Here is a 26,218-nt window from a genome sequence, read left to right as displayed (position 1 = left end):
TTAGGCTACTTAAGTATTTTTGAAATAGATAGATTAGAGAGCTTTCTGAAAAGCTTTGAACTATGAAAATTATCATTGTTTTTAGGCTTTATATAAAATATAAAATCTTTACAGAAATCATGATACCATAAATCAATGGCTGCATTTATACTCAGAGCTCATTTAGGAAATAATTGACTTTTAAAAAACAGTGTAGTTTGGACTGATAATTCCCTCTACTGCAATATTATTTTGAAGAAACAGTTAAAGAGGGAAAATTTTGCAAAGTCGACTTCATGCCACTTTGTAACATTTTTCCTCATCAAAAATATGACAGTTCTACATAAATATAGATAAACATCACCCAATAGCTTACAATAGCTATTGTTACAACAATAGCTTTACAAACCTGGATGTGCACTATTTTCATTAATGCAGATTGTAATATGACATCGCATTTAGTAAGGTGGAGTTCTCACTAAGAGCGTCAAAAAAGAAAGTAAAACTTAGGCAATAAAACATGTTAAGGTAAAATGGTGTTCTAAATATGTTGTGTAAGCAGCAGTTAATACCACATTAAATAGCCCCTCTTTAAGCTGATAATCTGTTGAGTCAATGCAACTGCACTACTTTATGTTAATTATTTCATTTAGGGGAATTTATGTATTAATTTTTATCATTCTTGTTTTCTTTACTGAATAACACTCTCTTAAAAACATCTCCAGACTCAGAACTGTAATATTAAAGATTACCTCATTTCTGTGTTTTGATGTCGTGGACCTGCAAATAATTGTGGACGTCTCTGACTGGCTGGCTTCTGTTTGCTCGAATCCCATTGGCTGTCTAGGGACAAACCCGCTGTCTGATTGGTGGAAAACACAAGGCCCGGAAGTGTCTGTCAGAACCGTAGTAAAGCAGCTAACTCGCAATTATATCACATTAGATCCAACATTTTTGCCTTTTACTACTTTTTCTAATAACCAGCAATCATCGGATCCGCTCGTCTTTTGTTTCGCTTCTGTAAACACACGGATTTTGTTGTTTTTCTGCGCTGTTTGTGAAGCTGTCTGACATTTAGCTTGTTAGCATTTGAGCTAACTGCTGCAAACGAAACAGACATTTTCTTTTCTTTTTTTTTTTTTTTAATTCAACCCCACTTTCTATTGTGCTTTGACTTCATATTTAGACTTATACGTCTTGTTAGTTCGAGGGGGACATGCACGTTTTACAATCCAAGCCTTAAAAGCATTGTTTAGCATGCATTTGTACAAGTTATAACAGTAAAATTGTACTTAGCCGAATGTTGAGCTGCAGTTATTCCAGCAGATCCAGGTAGCAGATTTTTAGTTTTGCAATAATGGGGCATAAACGTGGATTAAAAACGAGTAGGACTTTATTTTATGTGACATTTCTGCTTCTACTCGTCGCCAAAGCAATAACAGCTGGTAAGTTTTAAATCACCAATGCAATGTAAGTAACACCATGTACTTCTGCGCTAACTTTTCATGTTTTTAAGACTTCATAGACACCAATCACGATGGAGAGGAGGAACCCCAGCTCAAGGTGTGTATACATGTGCACTTCCAGATATATATAGACTATTGTGACCAGATTTCCAAAAGCAAAAACTGGGACTCCCTTGGTTTGTGGTGGTTGATAAAAAATAAAACTGTGAAACGAGTGCGTAATTAAGGAAAATAGTTCTGCACTCTGCCCATTCATAGCTAACATGTGAGTCAGTATAGCCACATGTTCTATGTGTTTTGGTCATTTTTAAGCAGCTTTTCTGTAGTTGTCCTCAACAAATGACTATTTATGCCTCTCTTTACTGCTGACAGGTATCAGATTGGCCAAAAATAGTAACAACTTGGGCATTTCTTGCATAAAACTGGGACAAATCAGTGATTTTGGATGAATCAGCCCTGACACAGGGCTCAAAACTGGGACTGTTCCGTGTAAATAGGGATGTCTGGTCACCCTAGTATAGACCTATAAACAATATTTCAGTCAATGATACTACCAGTCAAAAGTTTGGACACACTTCATTTCATTTATGTTTTGTCTTTGCATTGTAGATTCTCACTGAATGCATCAAAACTACGAATGTACACATATGGAATGTATCAAACAAAAGTTGACTCAAAATAATTTAAAACTTGTTTTAGAGTTAGATTTTTTTTAAAATAACCATGCATTACTTTGCTCACTGCTTTGCACTTTTGGTGTTTCTTGACCCTGACATGGCACAGCTGTGAAGTGACAACTATTTCAAGAGATTTCATCATGAAGCTCATTCCACATTCCAAGGGTTTACAGCACTGTCGACAAAGCAGAGGGTGGCACCTCTGAGGATTTTAATTAAGAAAATACAAAAAAATATGTGTTGAGTTATTTCATTTTCCCACATAATTCCTTATGTTGCTAAAATTATTTATAATCTTGTAGGTCTTTTAGCTGGTCCAAATAAGTAATTTGCAACTTGTTATAAGTACTGAAATCCAGATAAATTTAACTAGGAACTATACCTGTGTCTTTTAATCTACTTGTATTTTGAATCTATGTGTTGATCTCTGTGTTGCTTCCTCTGTGACTCAGTCTTACACCGAGGCAAATTCAGAAGAGGAAGATGTCCATGTTCGCTCTGAAATCAGTTCTGAAGCGGGCCCAGAGGCAGAGAAAGCCCCAGAAGAGGAGGGTCTGAGAGGGGAGGAGAAGGAGGATCTGCCCCTACAGCCTCCACCTGTGCAAGACAAGCCCAAAGAAAGTAAGAGCCTCCTCCAAACAGTCAAATGTCAAGTGTCTCTAGTTAATCTGCAGATGTAGTGGTGTGGTTGGATTAAATATAGTGGGAGAATGGACCTTGTTATTAATAGAAATTTAAAAAAGCTACTAATGATAGCAAAGAAAAACAGTCTTTATATAAAGAATTTTAATACCATTATTCAACTGTATTGTAGTTCAAGATAATGATTAATACAACTGGTTCAAGTATCAAGTATTGAAAACCAGGTATTGTTTGAGTACCAATACTGATATAAAGCAGGGCTCAATTCGTGAGAGATGCATAGAAAACTTGTTTATGTTTCAAGATAGAAAATATCTATTCACAGCAGTAGAAAAGTGATGTAACAGTGAGTACAGCAGGTGCAGGGAGCGGTTGGGTTCCCAGGGGGTTTGTCTGTTTCTGTGGCTCTGTTGAGACCACACACTATTCAAACCTTTGGCTCTGAAGCAAAATGGAAACTGTGTGTATCCAGGTCTCAAGGTTCAGTAACATTTAAAATAAATTTCCTTTCTATTAACAGTTATTTCGGTGAAGGATTTATATTTTTTTATATTAATCTGTGATTATGATTGCTTTCACACTGTATTACACAAAATTGACTCTTGTGAGCTTTTAGCCATTTGTTACCTCCTCATAAACATACCCAGAGTTGTGTTTTGTTTCCTTCACACATGTTTGAGTAACCCTTTCTTATTAGTTTGGCTATATCTTCAAAGCTCAAAATGCTCTGTTCTACCTTGTGATGTCATGAAGCGGTAGTTTTCAATGTTAAGAGCTACCTTTACCTTTAGTTCAGCAGACATAGGTAATTCCAGGGCTGAAATGCTTCAAATGGTTATAGTAAAGATGTATGGAGTTTAAAAACACAACCACCTGACATTACAAGGTGTTTTCTGATTGAAAGACAAAATACAACTACAGGCATATTTTTGATAAGGAAACAACGTTAAAACAGAAAATGGTGTAATATGGGCCCTTATATGATATTGTACATTTCTAAAAGTGTTTTGGGGGATAATTATGTTTTAGTAATTTTGTCAGTGTTAGTTATCAGTATTATTGGTTTAAGCAAAATATCATTCTTAAAATTTTGAATCCTGATAGGCCTACTCTTAAATGTTGACTATGCTAAGGCACCTGCAGTTCAGAAGCCATGCCAAGACATGCCTAATTACTATATTTTTTACTGTAAATTTCCTTCATTAACTCATGGTGTGTATTCCTCTGCAGTCCCAGTGGTGAATGGTGGTACTGCACACGGGGAGCCCTGCCTGTTTCCCTTTTACTTCCAGGGAACCGAATACTCTGACTGCACCACAGATGGAAGAGGAGACAGGAGGCTCTGGTGCTCAACTACATACAACTACGACCAGGACAAGAAGTGGGGATTCTGCGAGAGTGAGACATCATTTTTTCACTTTCACACATACACAAGTAGGGGGCACACTTCAGGGGGGTCACAAGTTTCTTGGTATTGATGTGGAGAACTGCTCCATTTTCAGTCTTTTTGGTTTTAGTGTCTATAGAAGCAGTAATTAACTGACGGCAACTTGGTTATTATTTTCTAGAGGGATCTAGGTTGATCTTAAGTTTAGAAGATGAGGCTCACCAAGACGTTGATGGCACAGATTTCCAGCCTTGCTTCCATCAGTCTGCCCCAGGGCAGTGGTGGCTACAATATTAACTTACCACCCTCAAGTGTGGACTGAATGAATAATGTGCACTTCAAGTGTCTTGAAAGGCACTATATAAATCCAGTGCAATCCAGTGTAAATAGAGTTTAATCCTGGATTATACACAGAAACAAGAATGTTTATCCAGAGGATGACCACACCAAGGTTGATTAAAATGTATTACTTCAAACATTCCAACATACATAGTACAAAAAAGTGATGGAAATTAGATAATAATGTTTAAAAGTAAAACTCTGAAATCACTGCACATAAAAATAAAAGTCTAAATCTCATGGTTGTTGTTTCTGTCTCAGCGGAGGAGCAGGCGCAGCAGCGGCTGGAGGCAGAAGAGGCAGAGGAGCAGTACCAGACTGTGGTTCGACTGCTCAATGCCACCACACGCAAGGCCCACAAGAGAGAGTCAGTACTTTATTTTATTATTTATATATAGTTATAAAACACAATTATCTTAAAATAATGAACCATGAACCAATAATGAATAATGAGCCTTTACCAAGTGAACCTTTTTAGAGAGTTGTGTATACTAGGGCTTCTTGTAATTGATATAATCATTATTTGAAACCAGGGCTATACGTTTTCTGACAAACATCTCAATTGTAATTGGATTTGTGATTTATGTTTTAGTAGGCTTCTGTCCAGAAGAATTGGCACAAAAGACAAAGAATCACATTTCAGAACATAAAACAAGTAATGTGAGTGATCAGTGGCTCGTGTAAATGTAAAATCTTCTCCAGGACAAGCAATTAACATTAAATTAGAGCTCAGCCTCTTACTGTCATAGCCAATATGTCACACAGGGTTTGAATGAAATTTCTGAGACATCCTGATGACAAAAATGAAAGTCCATTATTCTTACAACGGGACAGCAACAGGTTTCGGCCATCATCAGGGCATTTTAGAACATGTATGTACAGAGTAAGAAAGGAGATGTTGTCCTGTCCATAACGAAGTTACCGATAAATAAAACATATTATTGTTTCTTTTATTAAGTTGTTTAAGATTAATATTGCCATTTAAAAAGTCCAAAATAAAATGCACCACAAATGATCATTGTCTTCCCTTTTTACCTTTTAAAGTATCTTGTCTCATACTGTGTTCTCTTGTGTATGTTTTTCCAGTCTCTATGAGAAGCTGGTGTCTGTAGCAGAGAAGGGCCACCAGAAGGCTATGGAGAAGGTTGCCTATGCTCTGCTGTTTGGAGACTTCCTGAACCAGAATGTGTCGAAGGCCAAAGACATGTTTGAGAAACTCGCAGTGGAGGGCTCCCCCAAAGCACAGACGGTAAGGACGATTCTCATTATATTTACATTTTAAACTCTTTGTATATTTTGTGGGAAAAGATGTGATACTGAGTGCTGATTATGATACTACAATGTTAATGTGGTAAATTGGAATGTTATTTTCAACACAAAATTGTAATTTCTCTAAAGCTACCTTCTGAACATTTATTTTTTTCTTTTTTCACCAGTAGATGGCAGATGTGAAACCTGTTTTCAGTTCTGATACTTGTTCAAAGTAATTACTTTTGATTCTAGTTTTAGTACTGATTTAAAACTACTTAAATGAATAAATACATACATTATTGTCTACTCCCCCTTTATTATCCTTCTGTATACACTTATTAATGGATGGGACAAGATTTCATACCACAAGATTTCGCAAGACAAAATTTCCATAAGATTGTACACACAAGAGAAAAATAATCTTGGGAGATTTTCGTATGTTCCATTTGAATTAGAATTCAAAATTCTGAACTGGATTGGACAGTTTTATTTATAAATCTTTCAGAGTCTCGTCTTGTTTTCGTGGGAATTGTGTCTCATCTCATCTCTAACACTTACACATTTTATTTAATCCTTTCTTACTTTGCATATGTCTAAAACAACAATTTCATATTGTAGACATATTGCCAGTCTCTTTGTTGTTCTAAATAAGTTTCCTTTTCTTGCTCTCAGGCTCTGGGTTTCTTGTACGCAGCTGGACTCGGGGTGAACTCGAGTCAGGCCAAAGCTTTGGTTTATTACACTTTTGGAGCTCTGGGGGGAAACCTGGTCGCTCATATGATCCTGGTAAGATTATGTTGGATTTGTGAGATGTTTACCTTTTGATCTGAAGGGCAGGTCAGAACTTCCAATAGAAAAATAATTTCTTTAATTTGTCTCCTCTCTTGTTGTGGTCGTCAGGGTTACAGATACTGGGGAGGAGTGGGGGTCCCTCAGAGCTGTGAATCGGCACTGACTCACTACAGACTTGTCGCCAATCAAGGTAATATTTCTTTATTTGATACCACTTGAAAGAAAGTTGAATAAGTAGAATTTTAAAAACATCTATAACAAACCCATAGTGACGTTATATATATTCTGCCGTGGGCTGACGTTTTTTGGAAAAATATGTAATTGCAAGTTATGTGATTTTAATATCGATTTCAAGCTTTTAAACACACTGAGAAGCATAATATGTGAGAGAAGACCAGAATCTGAAATACTAAACTAATCCAAGAATCCTATGCATTTCACAACATGTTTGTAGTGGTCGAAACTACAGGGTTACACAGAATAACACCTCATGGAAACAGAGGAAGGGCATCTGACACACAGGGACCAAGTTTGTAAAGGTTTAAACTACCGGGTTAGCAGGTTTTACACAGAATAAGACCCCATGGGGTTCAGTTAAATCTAAAACATTAGAATATTATCTGAATAAGTACAATTATAGATCACACTTTTCCACTGCACCCTCAGTGGCCAGTGATGTGTCGCTGACTGGGGGCTCGGCGGTGCAAAGGGTGCGGTTGCTTGATGAAGTGGAGAGTCCAGGCTCATCCAGTGGGATGTTGGAGGAGGATCTGATCCAGTATTACCAGTTCCTCGCAGAGAAGGGAGATGTGCAGGCTCAGGTGAGATACATTCTATTCAAAATAGAACCTGCATTTTTGCCTAGGACTGAGAATACACCAGTTATGGAATTCTGTTATGGACAGTTATGGAATTCCCTAGCATGATGTCATGACTTCCAACCAGGAAGTAAATTTCAAACCTAAAAAAAACTACCCAAAAAAAACTGTCATAGGCACTTTAAAGAAGACCTGTTGTGCTTGTGTTTATGGGTAGTTATATATATATATATATATATGACATTTTCCTGTAGGTTGGTCTAGGTCAGCTGCACTTGCATGGAGGACGCGGTGTGGAACAGAACCATCAGGTGAGTGTTTAAAATACAAATATAAAAATATATTTTATTTACCTATGGGATATAGGATATTAAAATTATCATTCACCTTTTAACCACCAGAGGGCGTTTGACTACTTCACTCAAGCTGCTAATGCAGGAAACACACACGCCATGGCTTTCCTCGGGAAGGTGAGGAAACGTTTTTAAGAATGATAAAAATGTATTTGAGATATTTATATTAAATAATGTGATTTATATATATTTTCATAAATATATAAACATCTAATTTTAAGTTACTTAAAGGTGCACTAGAAAAGACTTAAACATCCAGAAGAAATGTTACGCAGTGCAGCTTTAAATTCATGACATGAAAAAATGAACACACTAATTGTAGTATTCATTCATAATTTTTTTGTAAAATTGTGACACTGATCATTAGAAATGAGTCCTGATCTGGGTTATAATTAGATTAACCATACATCCTTAAATGAAGCTGTCATTTGTGTTGCAGATGTACTCAGAGGGCAGTGACTCCATTCCTCAGAACAATGAGACGGCGCTGCAGTATTTTAAAAAGGCCTCAGACCTGGTGCTCAAACTTAACAGTAAAATAAACCCCTGTACATCCACAGTGTCTCTGACTGTCCTGTCCTCTGTCCTTTTCTCAGGGAAACCCAGTGGGACAGAGCGGGCTGGGGATGGCCTATCTCTACGGCAGAGGAGTCCCAGTGGTGAGTTTGGGCCAAACAGCTCATAATTTTACTCCGCAGCCCTGACAAGACACTTCCTCAGAGTAGTGAAGTGTGAAATACGGCTGCAGTGGTCCTCCTCGATGTACAAAAAAACATTGCTAGAATATAATTTCTACTTTTTTTTAACTAGAGGAGTGCACTGTATTGACAGTAACTGAGTTTATTGTCATTTCAAATAATACAAGCCATGAAAAAAAAGTTTTCTATTAGCTTTAAAAATCAGATAAAAATTGTGTTTTCACATCAACTCCTGTTGGTTCATTTTTAGCCATATATGTATATTCTGATACTAAATAAGAGCAGATATAAAAGTACATTATTTGTGTGTTTTGTCAGAACTATGAGCTGGCTCTGAAGTACTTCCAGAAGGCAGCAGAGCAGGGCTGGGTGGACGGACAGCTGCAGCTTGGCACCATGTACTACAGTGAGTCTGTTACTTTTCACATTTCAGTGTAGTTATCGTCTTATTTGTTTTTAATTGTTTAAATCAGCGAGAACACCATGCTAATTCAGGCTTGGGGTTCTGGGGTTCACCCATAGGATTCAGCTCCAGTCTAAGGAAGCTTATGAGGAATTTATTTACAAACAATACAGAAATAAAAACACAAGGATAATCTAGAGTGAGTTAATATGAACATTTCTTCTGCAGATGGCATCGGAGTGAAGCGAGATTATAAACAGGCTCTGAAGTTCTTTAACCTGGCGTCTCAGGCTGGGCACATCCTGGCGTTTTATAACCTGGCACAGATGCATGCCACAGGAACCGGAGTCATGCGCTCGTGTCACACCGCTGTGGAGGTAACGCTGTTTACGTTTCTCGAATTGTGGCTTCTTTTGATAGTACTGCAGGTTATCTGCAGTAGCATTTGCTGAATCAGTTCTGCTATTCTTACCGTGGCAATGGTATAGTCCTGTTCGAGACCTGGATTATCAATAGATTAAACCTGGAATAGTCCTAGTTTAGACCTGGTACTTGGAAATAGGGATGCACTATTCCAGTACTGGTATCAGATATCAGTGCTGATACTGAAAAATGTGGCTTCCAAATACCAGTTCTATTGATATCATGGTTGCATATATAAATTGATGCAATAAGACTATTTACTGGTCATAGTGGGCCCAGAAAGTCTCATTATTTTTGTAGTTTCATAAAACATTTTGTCTTATTTTGTTTTTATTTAAAGGAAATGAATCCTGTTTTCAGTCTCTGCTCTGGTATTTGATACTTAAAGCCATAGTATTGAAAACAGTATTGGAATTTTCCTTTAAAACGTTTTCTCTCTCACTTCATTAAACCATAACAGACAGAAAAGAAATAAATTGACTGGTTTAGGTGTATTTACTTTCTAATTTCATGCTGTTTCCATATAGTATTAACGTGTTCCTCTCTCCTCTGTTGCAGCTGTTTAAGAACGTGTGTGAGCGTGGGCGCTGGTCGGAGCGTCTGATGTCGGCCTACAGCAGTTTTAAAGAGGGACACACAGATGCGGCTCTGGTGCAGTATCTGCTACTCGCCGAACAGGGATATGAGGTCGCCCAGAGCAACGTTGCCTTCATCCTCGACCAGAGTGAGTAGTTTACGTTAACATGTTATAATGTTTTTATCTCCTCAAAAATATAGCGTTATGTTTTGTTTTATTCTCACATGTTTGAAAAATTCTGGTTTCTCAGTCTGTCTACATCCCCAAAGCTAAAAATGCTCTGTTCCACCTTGTTATGTCATGAAGCAGTAGTTTTCAAGTTAACTGCTACCTTTATCTTTTGTTCAGTTGAGAATCCAGAGCTGAAATCATCCAAATGAAACACAGTGGAGCACTTTCTGAATGACACATGACATCACAAGGTGGAACAGAGAAGAACTCAGCCTGAATATGCAGGATTTGTGTTTTTAATCATGTGTGAATTAAACAAAACACAACTTCAGTTATGTTTTTGATGAGCATACAACATTGTAACATAGGCCTTTAAGGTAAAGGCTGTGAGCTACTATTGGTTTAAAAAGAAAATGTTAGCTTGAGAACCAAATCACAGAATGTAAACATATGCATACTTTTTTGTTTGCTTGACACATGTGAATTGAACACACAATCTAGATTTAGTTGTTTACTTCACTGAGTCAGTCCTTCCTCAGTTCCTCATTCACCCCAAACACTGCACCACATGAGAGGCTGTCAGGTGACCAAACAGCTGTGAACAGAGGGCATATGGACATACATACACACAGTCACTTGACTGTTGCTGTACAGTCTGGTCTTTGTTTTCACCTGTTGTAAATATTCCATAAGGACACTGCCCCCTGGTGGAGCAGAGAAGAGGCACACACAGACCAAGGCTTCACTGTACAGAGGAGTCTCGTTGATATTAAGTTGAAGTCTAATTTGCATCAGACAAAGGTTTCTAACAAGAGGTGCAAGGATTCATATAGATATTGCTAAATTAAATGTGCACTATGTAACATTTTGGTTGGGAATTCTGTCACCTGATTGTTTCTGCTGTTTGGTTATGTAATTGCTCTGCCTGGAATGTTCCACAGCATGGCCTTAAGCAGCTCTATCTTACATTTATTTATTAAATTACATGTGGTTTTATAGCACAAAAATACCTAGAAAAACAGGTATTCTGACTTTGAGTGGGGTTGCCTCTCCACAGATCTGACCTGTAACTTGTTCTGGTTCGGTGTCCACGAAGATGGAAATGTTTAATACCATACTGTGAAACATTCCAGACAAAAGCAATAACTTCTCCATGGAGAAAAGCATTTAGCAGGCCCTCCATCAGAAAAGATACACAATGCACTTTTAATGACAAATCTAAATAATCACTGTTGTTTCCCTTCAAATCAGAAGGAGCAAAGATCTTCAGTGAAAATGAGACGTATCCACGCGCATTACTGCACTGGACCAGAGCTGCCGCACAAGGTTTGACCAATCACAATAATATTTTAAACATGTACATCACGCGTCCTCTAACCTTTGCATCTTTGTCCCTGTCTGCATCCTGATCGGCGCCTTTTCCCCGTCTGCGTCCTGATTGGCGGCTGCAGGTTACACCGTAGCCCGGATAAAGCTTGGGGACTATCACTTTTACGGATACGGCACAGATGTGGACTATGAGACGGCAGTGATCCACTACAGACTGGCCTCAGAGCAGCAACACAGTGCCCAGGCCATGTTCAACCTGGGATACATGCACGAGAAAGGACTGGGAATTAAACAGGTACAACACACCTCTACTCTCACATCTCTCTCTGTCTCTGTCTCTTTTTCTGTCTCTTGTCTCTCTCTCCTCTCCTCCTCCTGTCTCTTCCCTCTCACTTTTTCCCTCTCCTATTTATGTCTCTTTTCTGTGTTTCTCTGTCTCCCTCTCCCTCCTGTCTCTCTCATCTGCTTCATTTTCTCCTCTCTCTCCCTCTCTCCTCCCTTCTCTCTCTACTACTGTATGATTGCTCATTATTATTATTACGTAGTTCATCCTTCTTAGTTCCCTTCTTCAGTCGTCTAAATAAACCTTGTGTTTGTGTTTGTGTCTCTTCGTCAGGACATCCACCTGGCAAAGCGTTTTTATGACATGGCGGCAGAGGCCAGTCCTGATGCTCAGGTCCCCGTGTTTCTGGCTCTGTGTAAACTGGGGCTGGTCTACACTCTGCAGTATCTACAGGACCTCAATGTAAGCGATTTAAATAGGTCCCCCCCCCAGTATCCGTACTTGTATGTTACACAGTACACCTTTAAACATTTGTAGTGAATTGTCTGCCACCTGCTCGTCTCTAAGGAAATGTTATCGCTTTGTCTAGAATGTTCCACAGTATACATAAAATCTGTCACGACAGAGACAGGCAGGTTACAGCACTACGCCACAATACAATTCAGATTCACAGTAGAAACACATGTTATGAATAAATACTAGATGTATATGTTGAATGTCATACCATGGAGCATTGCAGGCAACAACAATAACATCTCCATGGAGACAAGGCGGTAGCGGATTCACCACCAGAAAAATTGTGCAGTGCATCTTTAAATGAGTTTCTAGTTTTAATATTAGTTTTAGTATCAGTTAGTATGTGATTTTGGACATTTTTGACACCGCTTTCATCCTGTGTTCTAGCTACAGGAGCTGGTCTCTCAGGTGGACTTGGACCAGCTCTTAGGACCTGAGTGGGACCTTTACCTCATGACTGTGATCGCTCTGCTGCTGGGAACTGTAATTGCTTATCGCCAACGGCAACACCAAATCATACTGCCCCCTGCACCTGCCCCCGCACCTGCTCCTGCACCTGCCAGAGCCGCCCCGGAGCAGAGGGACGCCGAGGGGCAGGCAGGAGGGGCAGAATGAGACGCCCCCTCCTCCTCCACCACAACAACCGGACCCTCAGTGAGAAGCAGACACTGGCAAAGAAATGTCTCCATGAGTTAATATGACTTCAAATCATGACTAAAGGAATTTGAACTAGTTTCGATTTATTTACTTTAGTTCCTATATTACTCACAGTTGACTGTTGTGAGCTTTAAGCCACGTTACAATGTTGTTACCTCCTCAAAAATATACATAGAGTTGTGTTTTGTTTCATTCACACATGTTTGTAACATCCTTTATTATTAGTCTGTCTATATCTCCAAAGCTCAGAATGCTCAGTTCTGTCTTGTGATTCATGAAGCACTAGGTTTTTTTTTTGTTCAGCAGAGATTGTATTCTAGGGCTGGAATTATCCAAATGAGTGTAGTGAAGATTTATGGAGTTTAAAAACACAGTGGTGCACATCATGTATTCCCACATGACATCATAATTTGGAGCAGAGAAGAAAGAAGAATTCAGCCTAAATATGCAGGGTTTGTGTGTTAAACATGTGTGAATAACAAAAAAACACAATTCCAGGTGTTTTTGCTGAGGAAACAACATTATAATAAAAATATGAAAATGACGTCTTTTAACTCATGTAAGTATCTTCTTATGCAGTGCTCCGTGATACTGATAGGGGGCAGTGCAGGACAGACAAGAGAGACTGCTCTTCTTTATTTTAAACATCACTCTTTAGGCTCTTCCTGTTTGTTTTTTTTTCCTATTTTTTCCTCTGGAATGCCCCCTGCCGTTTAAGTGGAGCACTGTCACCAATACACTCAAAAAGACTACTGAGTGCTCCCTCTCTGCATTGAAAATCACCAAATGAATCCATGTTTTGGACTGTTCCTGTCCCAGAGATGACCAGCAGGGGGAGATAAAGACAATATATTCATGCACAATTCAGTTCACCATCACAGACTCTTAAAAATGCTACTTAGTTCTGTTTTAAATCGAATTAAAGTCTGAAAATGCAATGACGTTTCAAGAGACATTTTTGGACAGTTTTTTGGGGGGATCTGCAGACTGCATAGCAAATGGGAAATGGATTCACAATATGATTTCTTATCATTTTGAAAAATCATAATTTGTTGTGTTGAAATTTCAAAGATTTCTGCATGTTTTGATCCATCTTTTTCATTTTAATTCAGCCACAGACACTGTAAAAACATTGTGCATTGTCATTTTGGATTTTGAAATTTTGGCTTCCTTTGTTTTTAGGTCAGTGAAAGTTTGCCAAGAAAACTAGTCCAGATTAAAATGGAAATCTTTAACATTGTTTACTTGAAATGCTGGAATTGATGCTAATGTAAAATAAATAATTTAATTTATGAAGATATGAAATTCAGAGTTTGTTGAACCGTCACGCAAGCATAAGTTTACAGATCTGCTGTGTAACTTTTCTACTTTTACCACCTACTTGTAGAGCGTTTTCAGTTTGAGAGCAGAACTCAGCGTAAATATGCAGAGTTTGTGTGTTAAACATGTGAATGAAACAAAACACAACTCCAGGTATGTTTGTGATGAGGAAACGACATTATAAAATAGATAGGAAAATAGTGTAATATGGGCTCCTTAATTTAGATTAATTGTTCAATTTTAAGTTGTGAATTCCATGGAACATTCTAGGAATTGTAGTTTTCCTTCTGTTGTGAGATTGTCCCACCCCCTCACAGCCCACTCTCCTCCATCTGAACATCAAATAATCAAAGCTGTATTTAGATCAGACAGGACTTCGACCATCTGAACACTTATTTTTACTCATCCACATAACACTTCCTGTGTTTCTTCACTCAATTAGATAATTCTATTCCATGTACAATAATAGTAGTAATGTTCTCTCAATTGAATCAAATTAGTCTTTAATCTGAGTTTGATTTTAACACAATCAGACCAGAAAAGGAGCTGATTTAGTTGGAACTAGAGCAGGTGAGCTGATTTGTGCTGATAAACAAGGCTGTTGCACATAAAATGATAGTCTCGTGCTTCCTTGCATTAGCCAACAGTTTTTCAGTTAGTCACTTTCACCTTTTAGTTGGAAATCACATTGAAAAACATCTAAACAGGACGATAAACACTCACTGATCACAGGCTCCTGAAAATGTGTTTTAAGTCCATTTTGTACTTTTTTTTTTTCTTGAGTTTTCAGGTGATCTTAAAATTATTTATTTTTTTGGCAGTGTTTGTGAATGTGCTCATTGTGTCTCCATAGTAACTGCTGTACCTTCCACCATAGACATGCATGTAGAGCACCCCCAGCATGATGTCACTGCAGAGTATCAATAGAATGTGAACGTGATGTCATCTGAAACGCAGCAATGGTATTTAGACTTGTCCCTTTATGTGAGTGTGCGTGTGTTTGTACGTACGTGTGTGTGCTTGTGTGTGTGTGTGTGTGTGTGTGTGTGTGTGTGTATATGTGAGTGGGAGGGGTGTTTGAACAATGGTCCCAGGGCCTCTGAGGCGAGCGGTGCTTTGTTCGGCTGCAGGTCACCTCCCGTCTGCTCCGCGCTTGTCACTATGGGTCCATAACACTGCTATGGAGAGACTGTGGATCACCGTGGCAACATGTGTGCTAGTGTCCCGGGCAACAAGAGGTAAGTGCTAGAACTACACTGCAAAAAGTATCACTAGGAGAGGTAGAATGTGTTTTATAATGACTGGGATTTGTTTATTTAACTTAATGAAGTGGAGTCAGATATATTTATTTCCATTCATGGGTTTCAGTTTCTTGTTATAGGTGCCATTTTGAGGACTACTGGCCATTCAAAAGATAAAAAAATTTGTTCTGAATTGTTTATTCCTATGGTGATGGCTTTTCATCATTTTGAAACGCATGGATTTGCTTGTGTCAATTTACATTTGACATTTGACAACTTGACGAATCTACTGAAAAAATCTACTTGAGGTATACTGTTAAAGTGAGAGGAATTTGTGGAATTTTAACTTAATGGAGTTGAGTTGTATGGAATTTACTTTTGACAGGACTACCTTATTATTACTACCATATTATTACAACAGGTTATAATCCACAAATTGATCAATTTATACACAAATTGATTAATGTTATAATGTTGTTTCCTCATCAAAAACATATCCAGATTGTGGTGTTTTCTTTCATATACATGTTTAACGCACAAACTCTGCATATTTAAGCACTGTGATTTTAAACTCCATATACCTTCACTAGAATCATTTCGATAATTTGCCAATAATTGCCAATCTCTATTGAACTAAAGGTAAAATGTAGCTGTTAACTTGAAAACTACTGCTTCATGACATCATAAGGTGGAGCAGAGCATTTTGAGCTTTGGAGATGTAGACAGATTTATAATAAAGGGTTACTCAAACTTGTTAAAAATCCAGTTTCCTGCCCGCTGTTTTCAGTGTTTTCAACATTACTAAAGTTATCATAGTTTGACACTAAAGACAAGCCCAACCCTTTTCCTGCCCTTAAACGTTATAGATTTGTGCCAAATCTTATCTACACACAAAACTTACTTCAACACATTCACAGACAAACCACATCTAATATGTTTTGTTAAATATCTGTTTTGTTTGTGACATTTTAAACTTCTTTACAGGTAGAGTAGAGGAGAGACAACACAAAGCTCTGGTTAATTTCAAACCAGGGGGAGTCGACAATATGTTAAAAATAGCATAGTAATAATAATGTGAGTGAACATAGGATCATTATTGTAAATCTGGTCCACTGCAGAGCGAAAAATGGTGAGGGACGTGTGGGTGGAGGTGTAAGCCAGACTCTCTTGCGTTGTTTTAATTGATGAAAAAGATACTCAGGATTTCTCAGTTTTTCTCTAGTGTAAAAAAAAACTTCACAATAGATGCTGACTGCGTTTTGCATGTAGAATAGTTCTTGTATTTGTTCCTGAAACCACAGTTGACTTGGATCATGTCATTTACTCTTTAGTTTTCTGTTTCAGGCAGTGAGTGGTGGTGGGAGTATGAAGAGGGAATACGCCACTACAGCAAAGAAGCTCTTAACCAGGTACGGCTCAGTTTGATAAGAGAAAATGCAGAGTTCTCTAGTGGCTCATGTCACATGATCAGCAGGCATCTGAAGTATGTGCAAAGCAAGCACACCTGAGCCACTAAAAGAAAGTGAAAATACATTCACATATTAAGAATGTCTATCTCAAATAACAAAGAATTTTCAACTATAAATATGTTTTTGTTGCCATATTTGTTGTGTGTCAGATGCCCTACCATCTATTTTCTTATAGTGTTGTCTCTAGTTAATCCACAGATGTTGCACTGTGGTAAATACAGCGGGAGAATGGAGCTTGTCATTAATAGAAATTATTAGGGGAAAAAAATAGTTGATTTGATGAAAATATCACTGAATGAGACAGAAAACAGTCTCATTGTCACCACACTGCACTGTCTGAAAAAAAAGTATTATAAAACTGTATGCCTACTACTATAACTGTATTTTTTATGTGTTTTATTTCCAGGAGTTTCCAGAGAAAACTCGTCCTGTGAGTTTCAAACATCCAGTGTTTGAGTGTCGTGACATGACCCCATCCCCCTCTGTCCCCAGCTCAGGTCTGAACTCCGTGAAAGAATTCTACAATGCAATCTCCAAGCTCTAACATTTCTAGTGGAGAGTCTGTCACCTGCGTATCTCTATGGAAATGTTATTGTCTAGAATGTTTCACACTCTAGATTATGCATCTTTAAAGTCGTAGTATATACCTTTCTTCTTCTTTTTTTTTTTTTAATGCTCTGAGAAACATGTGTCCTTACTGTGAGCGGGCTTGCATCTCCACAAACCTGACTCTCACTTGACCTGAAGGAAAGACTCTTCCTGTTTATTTCCATAGAAATGTTGACATGCTGAATGTTGAATGTACATTATGGTTTTAACTTTCTGTTTCCATGGAATCCTGCAGGTGATTCCAGAAAGTTACATACTGTACCTTTAAGTCACATTTGTTATTAGGTCTAGATTAGATGATCAATAATGAGATTGAGGAATGACCTTTTGTCTCATTATGAATCCAATCTTCTTCCTTCTATTATTGATAATTACTTTAAATTAGTTATTAATAATATAACAAAGTCCTGTCAAAAATATTCCAGCAAGTGACAAAATACTAAATATTGACAAAATAATTGTTCTCAATTGTTCTCATTTTAATTAATATTTGTAATGGTCATAAAATTGCAATTCTTCCTCATTTTAAACAAAAAGTCAAGGATCAGTTTCGTTTTTTTAATCGTATATTCTTGTTTTGCACTCACTGTGTGTTTCTAATGTGATGTGTTACAGTGGAATTGGTGAAAGCCGCTGATATCAAGATCATCGCTGCTTTGGGGGACTCTCTGACTGTGAGACCAAGTTTCATATAAGGATTTACAGTACAATAAAATCATTATGTATGATTTCATTTAGTAATAAAAGTGGTGTAATGATTCCGGTTGTTTCAGACAGCCATAGGAGCCAATGCTTCAAACGTCCTGGGGATCCCTATCGAGTTTCGACACGTGTCCTGGAGGTAATGAGGTTTTCTTGTGTTCACGTTTTATTGTTTCTAATTCGTCCCTGTAACTGTCAGCATTGTGAGTTTCATTTGACTCAAACTCTATGAGCCCACTTTTTTACGCAGTCTTGGAGGTGCTTTCTGGTAGAGATCTGAAGTTGTTTTAATTAATGTAGATTCTCTAGATTCATCATGATTTTTTGCAGTGTAACAGGCTTTACAGTGTATCCTAACTGGATTTTTTGAGTGGAATAATTGTTGCATTTGGTCCCAAAGTTACAGTTGACTTGGATAATGTAATTTTCTGTATTCATGTTTTATTGTCAATCTGAGTTTTTGAGTCAAAGTCACAATACAACTATTAAAAACATAGAAAGCAATAAGACACAAGGTAGGGAAGAGATGATGTATTGCCTTGTTTTCTTGTGCTGAGATGTTGTGTGCCTCAGGGACAGAACTGCAGCGTTTATACGGTACAGGGACTTTCATTGTGATTTAAATTGCCTGAAAATGTTTAAATTAGATTAGATTACATAGATACTTTATTATCCCAAAGGAAATTTGTTTTTCAGGCAGCATACAATGCATAATACAATGCATAATATAATACATAATATAATACATATAAAGCATCAATTTGTATAAATGTATAGTGAAGCACTGGACTTTATAAATGTATTTATTTATTTTACATACATACATACATACATACATACATACATACATACATACATGTTTTATATAGAGCTTTTCAAGGTAAGACAAAGTTGTTAAAATCAAGATGTAGTTCTTATGTTTTAAACTCATCCACTGAAAATCTGAACTTTAAACTAATCCAAGAACCTAATGTAGTGTATTTCAAAACACGCTCTAAAGTAAACGAAAGGATTAGTAGGTTTTCACAGAATAAGACCCCATGGAGACACAGGGACATTTCACAACGTATTTGTAGTTTAGGCGTAATTGCATCTTTTGCTGTTGAATGAAGTTTCATTTTTGCAGCATCGGTGGATACGGCTCATTTGAAGATGTCATAACTCTGGCAAGTAAGATCAGCTAATCTAAAATATTTCACCTGAGTGGTATCATCTAGTTTTTCTGTCTCTCTCCTGTCCTCTATTCCTGTTTTCTGTATTTTCTCCTCCTTCCTATTGTCAGACAGAATCAGATTGTTTAATCCAGACTTGTTCTCTCTCTCCTCCCTCTCTCTTTCTCTCTTTCCTCATCCTGTCTTCTCTTCCCTCTCCCTCACTCTCTTTCTTCCTTTCCCTCCCTCTCATTCTTTATCTTGACTTCTTTCCTTTTACAATTTGTAGTTTATTTCTCAGATATAAGCAACCTGTTTAACCCTGGCTCTTTTTTTCTCTTTTCTCCTTTCCTCCCTCTTCTCTCTCTTTCCTCCCTCTCTCCTCTCCTCTTCTCTCTCCTCCTCCCTTTCTCTCCCTCTTTTTTCCATAGACATACTAAAGCTCTTTAACCCTGGGCTTCTGGGGGCTGCTCGGGGGAAGACGGTTCACGGGATGCAGGCTCACATCAGCGACACCGGCTTCAACCTGGCCGTGACTGGACACAACACTTTGTAACATCACTTTAAATCCATTTATACATTTATATATATTCTTCTTAGATCGCTTTCTTTCTGTCAATGAATAATGACCTTTGACCTTTTTGCAGTAACCTCCCGGGACAGACCAGGAACCTGATTGACACACTCAGAGGATATGAGGTATGACATGACTCATGTAGTTCAGTAGTATATTTGTAGTTTTGATACATTGATGATTTTTACATATTTGTGTATATATTTGTCATTTCAAGTTTAAAGTTGCACTATGTAACTTTTCTGATGGACAGTAACCCACCTGCAGGTTTCCATGAAGATGCATTGAATGTATCTATCTCCATGGAGACAAGCAGGTGATGCGACCAGGCCTTGTTACACGATCTTGAACACACACACAAAGTAATAAATGCTAAATGAATAAGTTGCCAAACTGTGGAACATTTCAGACATCTCCAGGGAGATGAGTGGGTGAGGGACTGTGCATCAGAAAAGTTACTTAGTCCATTTTTTTTTTTTATTATTATTATTTTTTTTTAACCTTTAATTAACTTGGATATTCTACCTGGGATTCGGAATGTCTTATAAATCCATGGAATGATTTACAGTTATGGCTTGGTTTAGTCCTGGTTTAGTCCTGGTTTAGTCCTGGTTTAGTCCTGTTTCAGTCCTGTTTCAGTCCGTATGCAGCGAAAAAGTCTGGCATCTCAGTTTAAGTCATGGAAACAGGAAACATCAGTTATCCGTTTTTCATAGTTTAGTTGTTTTGTCGTTTACTTATTTTTGGTTTTATTTTGAAAAACAAATGAACAACTGATACACGGATTTGCCCCATACTTCCAAATACTACATTGGTAAATAAGCACATGTCATACATTGTTTTGTACAGGGTCTGAACTTTGAGGAGGACTGGAAGCTGCTGACCATTTTAATGGGAATGAACGACATCTGTGATTACTGCAAAGACAAGGTCAGAAAGATTCCACTGTTTCCACAGAGGAGGACTTTGTGCCAGTTTTAGTTCCATGTGAATAGGCCCAGTAATTACAGAGATATTAAAATAAACCAGGTCAAACTGCAAATTACACTGAAAAGGCAATATCCTGCTTTTCTAGGCTCTGTTTTCTGTGGACAACTTCATTCACTACATGACCGTCTCCCTGGAAATGCTCATGAATGAGGTTTGTGAATTTGACATTAATTAAAACATTAAAATGATAAAATGAGAGGACATCTGATACAGGAACACATGAGACTGGTAGGGCATCTGACACATGTGGTTGTGCTTGCAGGTTCCTCGTCTGATCGTAAATGTGGTTCAGATTCTGCCCATGAGGAGCCTGAGGGAGGTGCAGAGGCCCACCCCGGGGTGTCTGCTCCAGAGGTCATTACAAACTCCACACAATCAGTTGATGTGTTTTCTTATGGGGAGACAGTAGCTCAGTTGGTTGAATGTTTGTCCATTGATCCGAAGGTTGGTGGTTTGAATCCCGCTCTTGACATAAACATAACTGGTTGACTAGTCAGCTCCATGAATCCACAGGTTGGCAGTGCGATTCCAGCTCTCACAGATTAATTTTGACATTGTGTCCTTGTGCTTATTATTATAAATTATTTCAAATATAACTATATACTCTTTGGGAGGAGGTATGGGGTTGATTTTGAAAGAAATTTGCATACTCCCACAAATGCTAAACTTTATCATTATTTGTTTGGGATTGGTTCCACAAACTTGTCATGTTAATATTGTGGTTTAAAATCCTTTCATCTGACAACAGTCATGTCTTCGGGGTTGAATAATGGCACCACTTTCTGAAGCTATTGTGAAAAAATAGTTTATCTTTATTTATACTGACAGGGAAGACGTTGTGCCAGTTTTTGTTTTTGTTTTATGTGGATAGGCCCAATAATTAGAGAGATGTGAACCATAATCCAGCTCAACAAATCTGACAGTTAAAGAGCAAATTCCACCATTCAGACCTGTCCTCCACCTCAGTTTAAACTATAGAGATGCTTGGATGTTGTGATGTTAAGTGAACATGACCTTTTTGACCTCTTGTTGCAGATCTTTCTGTTCATGTCTGATCGAGCCGGTGTCTGGCTCTGCTCAGCTGAAGGAGTTGCTGGAAGTCAACCTGGAATTTCAGGTCAGGAGCAAAAAGAAACAATCATATTTAATGATGCACATTTAAAGTTGCACTATGTAACTTTTCTGTCCACCACCTGCTTGTCTCCATGGAGATGTCACTGCTTTACCTGGAATGTTCTACACCATGACATTGATCTTCTAACTCCATGGAGAGTTAGAGATGCTCCTATAGATCAAGTAACAGATCTGGTCTGTGGAGAGGCAAGGCAACACCTTTAAAACACCTCTCAGTATCTTGGACCTGTCTCTGTCTCTCTAAACTCGCCAAAACAAAGTCTGAACACTAAAAATAGAATTGAATAGTGAGACGAGAGAGCTCAGTACAAAGCCATTAAAGCTGAGTGCCTTATGCAATGCTCTGCACAAAATGGCAACAGTGACAAGCAGTTTGGCTAATGTATAGTCATGGGCTTCAGACAGACAACTCCTTCCTGATTTGAAGGACTTTGTGAAGACCCATAGAAGACCTTTCCCCTTTGAAAAGATAGAACATTTGGATTTGGATTGCTCAATTGCTACGACCACGGAGAGTGTTGCCAGAGCTTGAAACCCCATGACTTCACAACATTGTTAAATCCCTATTGATACTTTGCAGCTAATGTTATTCACAGTCCCCTGGGGTGTGATGCTAACTGTAGGCACTACTCTGTTACACGCTCTTTTACTCAGGTTAGACTTAATTAACACAATCTACCTAAAAAGAGTTGACTTGGTTGGAACTACAACAGATGAGATGATTTGTGCTGTCAGGTGATCTTAAAACATTTTTGTCTGTGTTTGCTCATGTTTGGATTGTGTCACCATAGTAACTGATAAACATTCCACAAACAGAGATACATGTAGAATATCTCCAGTGTGATGTCTCTGCAAAGCATCAATATTTGTGACCGGTGCCTAATCTTTTTACACAGAAAGCGACTGGAGGATCTGCTCTACACCGACCGCTTCTTCAGACAGGACTTTGCTGTGGTCCTCCAGCCTTTTCTGAAGCACGCCGATCCACCACGCCTCCCGGTAATTCAACTACCAACCTGCACCGGGCTCCTGATGTCTGCAGTTCAGCTACCAAACTCAATTCAAACTAGAGAGGCTCAGACAGACAAAGATGTTTTATTGAATGATGAAGGGTGTTTCCGGTTAGATGACCTTTAGGAGAGGTGTTTGGCCCGGACAATGGAGGTGGTAGAGGTGAGGATGAGGAGAGTGAAGTGGACCATGAGAAGATGAGAAGTCAAGGAGGAGATGGAGCGTGGCACAAACCAAAGCAGCTCTGCAATTGCAATGGTGGTTTAAAATGGGCAGACTAGCCACTGACTGGACAAGGAGGTACAGTGAATGGCAAGGAGGAATATTTAGTGTGAGGATGATCCTGAGGAGCAGGTAAACTGTAGAGAAGCAGTGCGCTAGACAGGAGTGAAAATAGTTCTTCCAGGCTGAATTTAGGTTAGCTCCATATGCACTCTCTGAACTTAAAATACAATGTAGAAAATCTAAATCTAACAGTGTGTGTCTGTTTTCAGGATGGGAGGATTGACATGTCCTTCTTCACTCACGACTGTTTCCACTTCACCATAAAAGGACATGAGGAACTGGCCAAAGGGCTCTGGAACAACATGGTGAGGTGTTTGTGTGTGGTTGTGATGGTGGACAGTGTTTACTCTCTCACAAAAAAGGTTGACAGTTCAAAGACTAGTGTTGTCATGATACTAAAAATTCAATCTTGATTTCTATATGATGGAATAGACTCGATACTCAATGCCGATTCCGATACCACAATTTGTGTGAATGTGACTTTTTAGTATCAATACCTGCTCAAATGAGTATTTAGATTTAGTATTGATTACTATCTGATTTTTGATCCTTTTAACAAGACAGTTTGCAGTTTCTTCTTCCAAGAAGCAGCTTGGATGAGCTGCGAAACATATTTGACCAAATAAACTTTATCCAGCTGAAATATAATTCAACATTTAATTTAATTTCTTGGATTATACCTGGATGACTGAGGGATTTTTCACACTTTTGACAAGACGTATATTGGGCCAGTAGTAGTAATATTGTTTTTCACACATTATCTATGCTGTTGCTTTAAATCTCTCGTGAAGACCATTGTTTAGGTTTCCACACCTGGAAAACCTGAATAATCCAACCTGTTTTCCTGACATGGAAAACACATGAGAAATTTAAAAAAAAAAATAAAAAATTCCTGGATAATGTAAAAGTTTGTCCTTGAAATTTTTCCAGCCTTGGCTTTTTTGGATATTTGAATATCAAATCAACAGAGACACTGTTATTGAAGTCATCACAAAATACCCACCAAATGTAGGAAATTACACCTACTTTGTACAAAAATTATTTTAAAAACTTAAGGGAAATGATCAAAAATCTGCTGTAGATTCTAAAAGAAACTAAAATATTCACTTCTGAACAGTCCACGAGCAGCTCCACAGCTGAGTGTTAAACTCATGTCTATTTTTCATTTGCTACATTGCATTTGTGTCATAGTTTTGATGCCTTCACAGTGAGAATGTAAATAGTCATGGAAATAAAGAAGAAACATAAATGAAAACATGTGCCCAAACTTTTGACAAGTCATGTAAGTTTATAATTAATGATTCATATTTGTGTTTCCTTTGCCTCAGTTTCAGCCTTACAGTGAAAAGACGATCGTGAACAGTTTCTCAGACCCCATCTCCCTCATCTGTCCTCCTGCTGTGAGTCACAATTAAAATATCCAAACATCATAAGGTATTTTTCAATCCTGCTCTTTTTGTCTCTATAGGAACATCCGTACATCTACACCCGACCCATGACACCGAGGTCCAGCTCCTCTTCTCCTCACAGCTTTCTCCTCCTCATCCTCCTCTTCATCATGATCCAACTGTAACAGCTCTGTGTCACTGTGTCGTCCATTACATAAAATACACTTAAAATTTCCAAATGTGTGAGTTATTTTGACCCAGACTGTGAATCATTCATAAGATCTTGATACTGCAGCTGATGTCATTAACATTCTAAGCGGGTATGACGCTAACTGGAAGCACTGCTCTGTCTGAAACTCTGTTAGATTTTAGTCTCACTAGAAAAACTGAATGAGTTGGAATTACAGCTGATTTGTACTGTTAAACAAGTCCCACTCAAAAAACATCACAGTCACAAGCTCCCTAGCGTTAGTGAACAGTTTTTCAGTTCCTTTTTTTGTAGAAGCACCTGCTGCACCTGCTGCACCTGCCGAACCTGCCTCAGTCAGAGTAATTACACTGGTCAAACATGAGGATATAAAAAGAGCTCAGTATGTTTGACTATAACATGGCGGTCTATTGTCTACTGTTTTATGTCCCTGTGTGTCAGATGCCCTTCTGTCCTCTTATATCCACATGTGTCAGATGCCCTCCCAGCTTCATGTATCAGTGTGTGTCAGATGTCCTCCTGTCCTCCTCAAAATCCAATATTTTTAATGACTGCTGGTAATAATAAATACTCATATGAATTTTCAAAGTAGATCTGTCAGTTAGATTTTCTGTAACTATGATTTTCAAAGGATGGAACATACTAGCCTGATTCATCAGCCGGTTTCACTTTGTAGAAACCGTCTGATCTTACAGCGTTATAATTCGTTCGCTTGACGGTAGGCAGGTACTTTTTGTCATTTAACCAATCACTTTTATTTGGTAGTCATGTACAGTATGTAATGTGCTGCTAACAGAGCTAACTGGTATATTAAGCTTTTCCCAAATCCTGTAGGAAGAAGGACAATAAAGTCTTTCCCCTTGATAAAAATCAACAAACATTCTCTTTGTTCTGGCTTTAAATTCTTGATCTCGGGAATCGTTGACAACACTGAATATATGGCTCTTCGCTGATTGGCTGGTGCCCGAACTCACACTTCTGGGGTTCTTGAAACTGTCTAGTGTATTCTGATTCCTGACCTAGTCGCTGGAGAGAAATGAAATTGAGCGGAGGCACTAGGTGGCGCCAGCCTGGGTAGGAAATTACAGTTTTTAGCCTCAAAATGATTTGAACTTCACAAAAATTTATAATTTGTGGTAATATATATAATGTATCTGTAGATAAAATGAAAAACTATTGTGTGGTCAATAGGGATGTTACAATAACCGAAATATGGTATTATATTGTCAAAAATCTCACAATAATATCGAAAGCTGTCACAATATATCGAATTACAAGTTCCTTTGCTTAAATGCATGGTTTTATAGTAACAACAGCTTATGAACATTGGAAACAACATATCCCATGATTCATTTCAGTGCAAACAACATGAAGA

General features: G+C 38.1%; 3 protein-coding genes across 3 annotated transcripts; all 3 read left to right on the top strand.

The window, feature by feature from the left end:
- Nucleotides 1-862: 862 nt before the first annotated feature.
- sel1l (SEL1L adaptor subunit of ERAD E3 ubiquitin ligase) lies at nt 863-14,057 on the top strand. The gene is made up of 20 exons (XM_020919111.2): nt 863-1,424; nt 1,496-1,542; nt 2,575-2,743; nt 3,995-4,162; nt 4,752-4,857; nt 5,577-5,739; nt 6,414-6,527; nt 6,642-6,723; nt 7,200-7,354; nt 7,606-7,662; nt 7,753-7,821; nt 8,144-8,221; nt 8,301-8,363; nt 8,721-8,808; nt 9,034-9,182; nt 9,787-9,952; nt 11,228-11,302; nt 11,428-11,600; nt 11,922-12,050; nt 12,492-14,057. Exons 1-20 carry the CDS (start codon nt 1,337-1,339, stop codon nt 12,717-12,719), a joined length of 2,367 nt encoding a protein of 788 aa, XP_020774770.2. The 5' UTR covers nt 863-1,336; the 3' UTR covers nt 12,720-14,057.
- An 841-nt stretch (nt 14,058-14,898) lies between these two features.
- Nucleotides 14,899-21,979, top strand: si:dkey-177p2.18 (phospholipase B1, membrane-associated). The gene is made up of 13 exons (XM_055149301.1): nt 14,899-15,043; nt 15,212-15,319; nt 16,667-16,731; nt 17,198-17,288; nt 18,016-18,074; nt 18,174-18,241; nt 19,229-19,272; nt 19,685-19,805; nt 19,901-19,952; nt 20,677-20,757; nt 20,903-20,968; nt 21,080-21,171; nt 21,853-21,979. The coding sequence occupies exons 2-13, from the start codon at nt 15,262-15,264 to the stop codon at nt 21,977-21,979; spliced, it is 924 nt and encodes a 307-aa protein (XP_055005276.1). The 5' UTR covers nt 14,899-15,043; nt 15,212-15,261.
- A 689-nt stretch (nt 21,980-22,668) lies between these two features.
- Nucleotides 22,669-25,362, top strand: LOC129407711 (phospholipase B1, membrane-associated-like). Its single transcript, XM_055149643.1, has 4 exons — nt 22,669-22,950; nt 23,457-23,552; nt 24,576-24,647; nt 24,716-25,362. The coding sequence occupies exons 1-4, from the start codon at nt 22,795-22,797 to the stop codon at nt 24,818-24,820; spliced, it is 429 nt and encodes a 142-aa protein (XP_055005618.1). The 5' UTR covers nt 22,669-22,794; the 3' UTR covers nt 24,821-25,362.
- The last annotated feature ends 856 nt before the right edge of the window (nt 25,363-26,218 follow it).

Source organism: Boleophthalmus pectinirostris, unplaced genomic scaffold (genome assembly GCF_026225935.1).
Source record: "Boleophthalmus pectinirostris isolate CB_2022bp ecotype Guang Dong unplaced genomic scaffold, ASM2622593v1 HiC_scaffold_13, whole genome shotgun sequence".
Lineage (NCBI taxonomy): Eukaryota > Metazoa > Chordata > Actinopteri > Gobiiformes > Gobiidae > Boleophthalmus > Boleophthalmus pectinirostris.
This window is presented reverse-complemented; position numbering and strand designations above follow the sequence as displayed.

Coding starts and splice junctions, on each gene's coding strand:
- sel1l (XM_020919111.2), top strand. CDS start 1,337: ATGGGGCATAAACGTGGATTAAAAACGAGTAGGACTTTATTTTATGTG. Junction 7,822..8,143: donor CCATGGCTTTCCTCGGGAAG/GTGAGGAAACGT, acceptor TTTGTGTTGCAG/ATGTACTCAGAGGGCAGTGA. Junction 8,222..8,300: donor TTAAAAAGGCCTCAGACCTG/GTGCTCAAACTT, acceptor TCCTTTTCTCAG/GGAAACCCAGTGGGACAGAG.
- si:dkey-177p2.18 (XM_055149301.1), top strand. CDS start 15,262: ATGGAGAGACTGTGGATCACCGTGGCAACATGTGTGCTAGTGTCCCGG. Junction 16,732..17,197: donor GCAAAGAAGCTCTTAACCAG/GTACGGCTCAGT, acceptor TTTTATTTCCAG/GAGTTTCCAGAGAAAACTCG. Junction 20,969..21,079: donor TGGAAATGCTCATGAATGAG/GTTTGTGAATTT, acceptor TTGTGCTTGCAG/GTTCCTCGTCTGATCGTAAA.
- LOC129407711 (XM_055149643.1), top strand. CDS start 22,795: ATGTCTCTGCAAAGCATCAATATTTGTGACCGGTGCCTAATCTTTTTA. Junction 22,951..23,456: donor CCGATCCACCACGCCTCCCG/GTAATTCAACTA, acceptor GTCTGTTTTCAG/GATGGGAGGATTGACATGTC. Junction 23,553..24,575: donor AAGGGCTCTGGAACAACATG/GTGAGGTGTTTG, acceptor CCTTTGCCTCAG/TTTCAGCCTTACAGTGAAAA.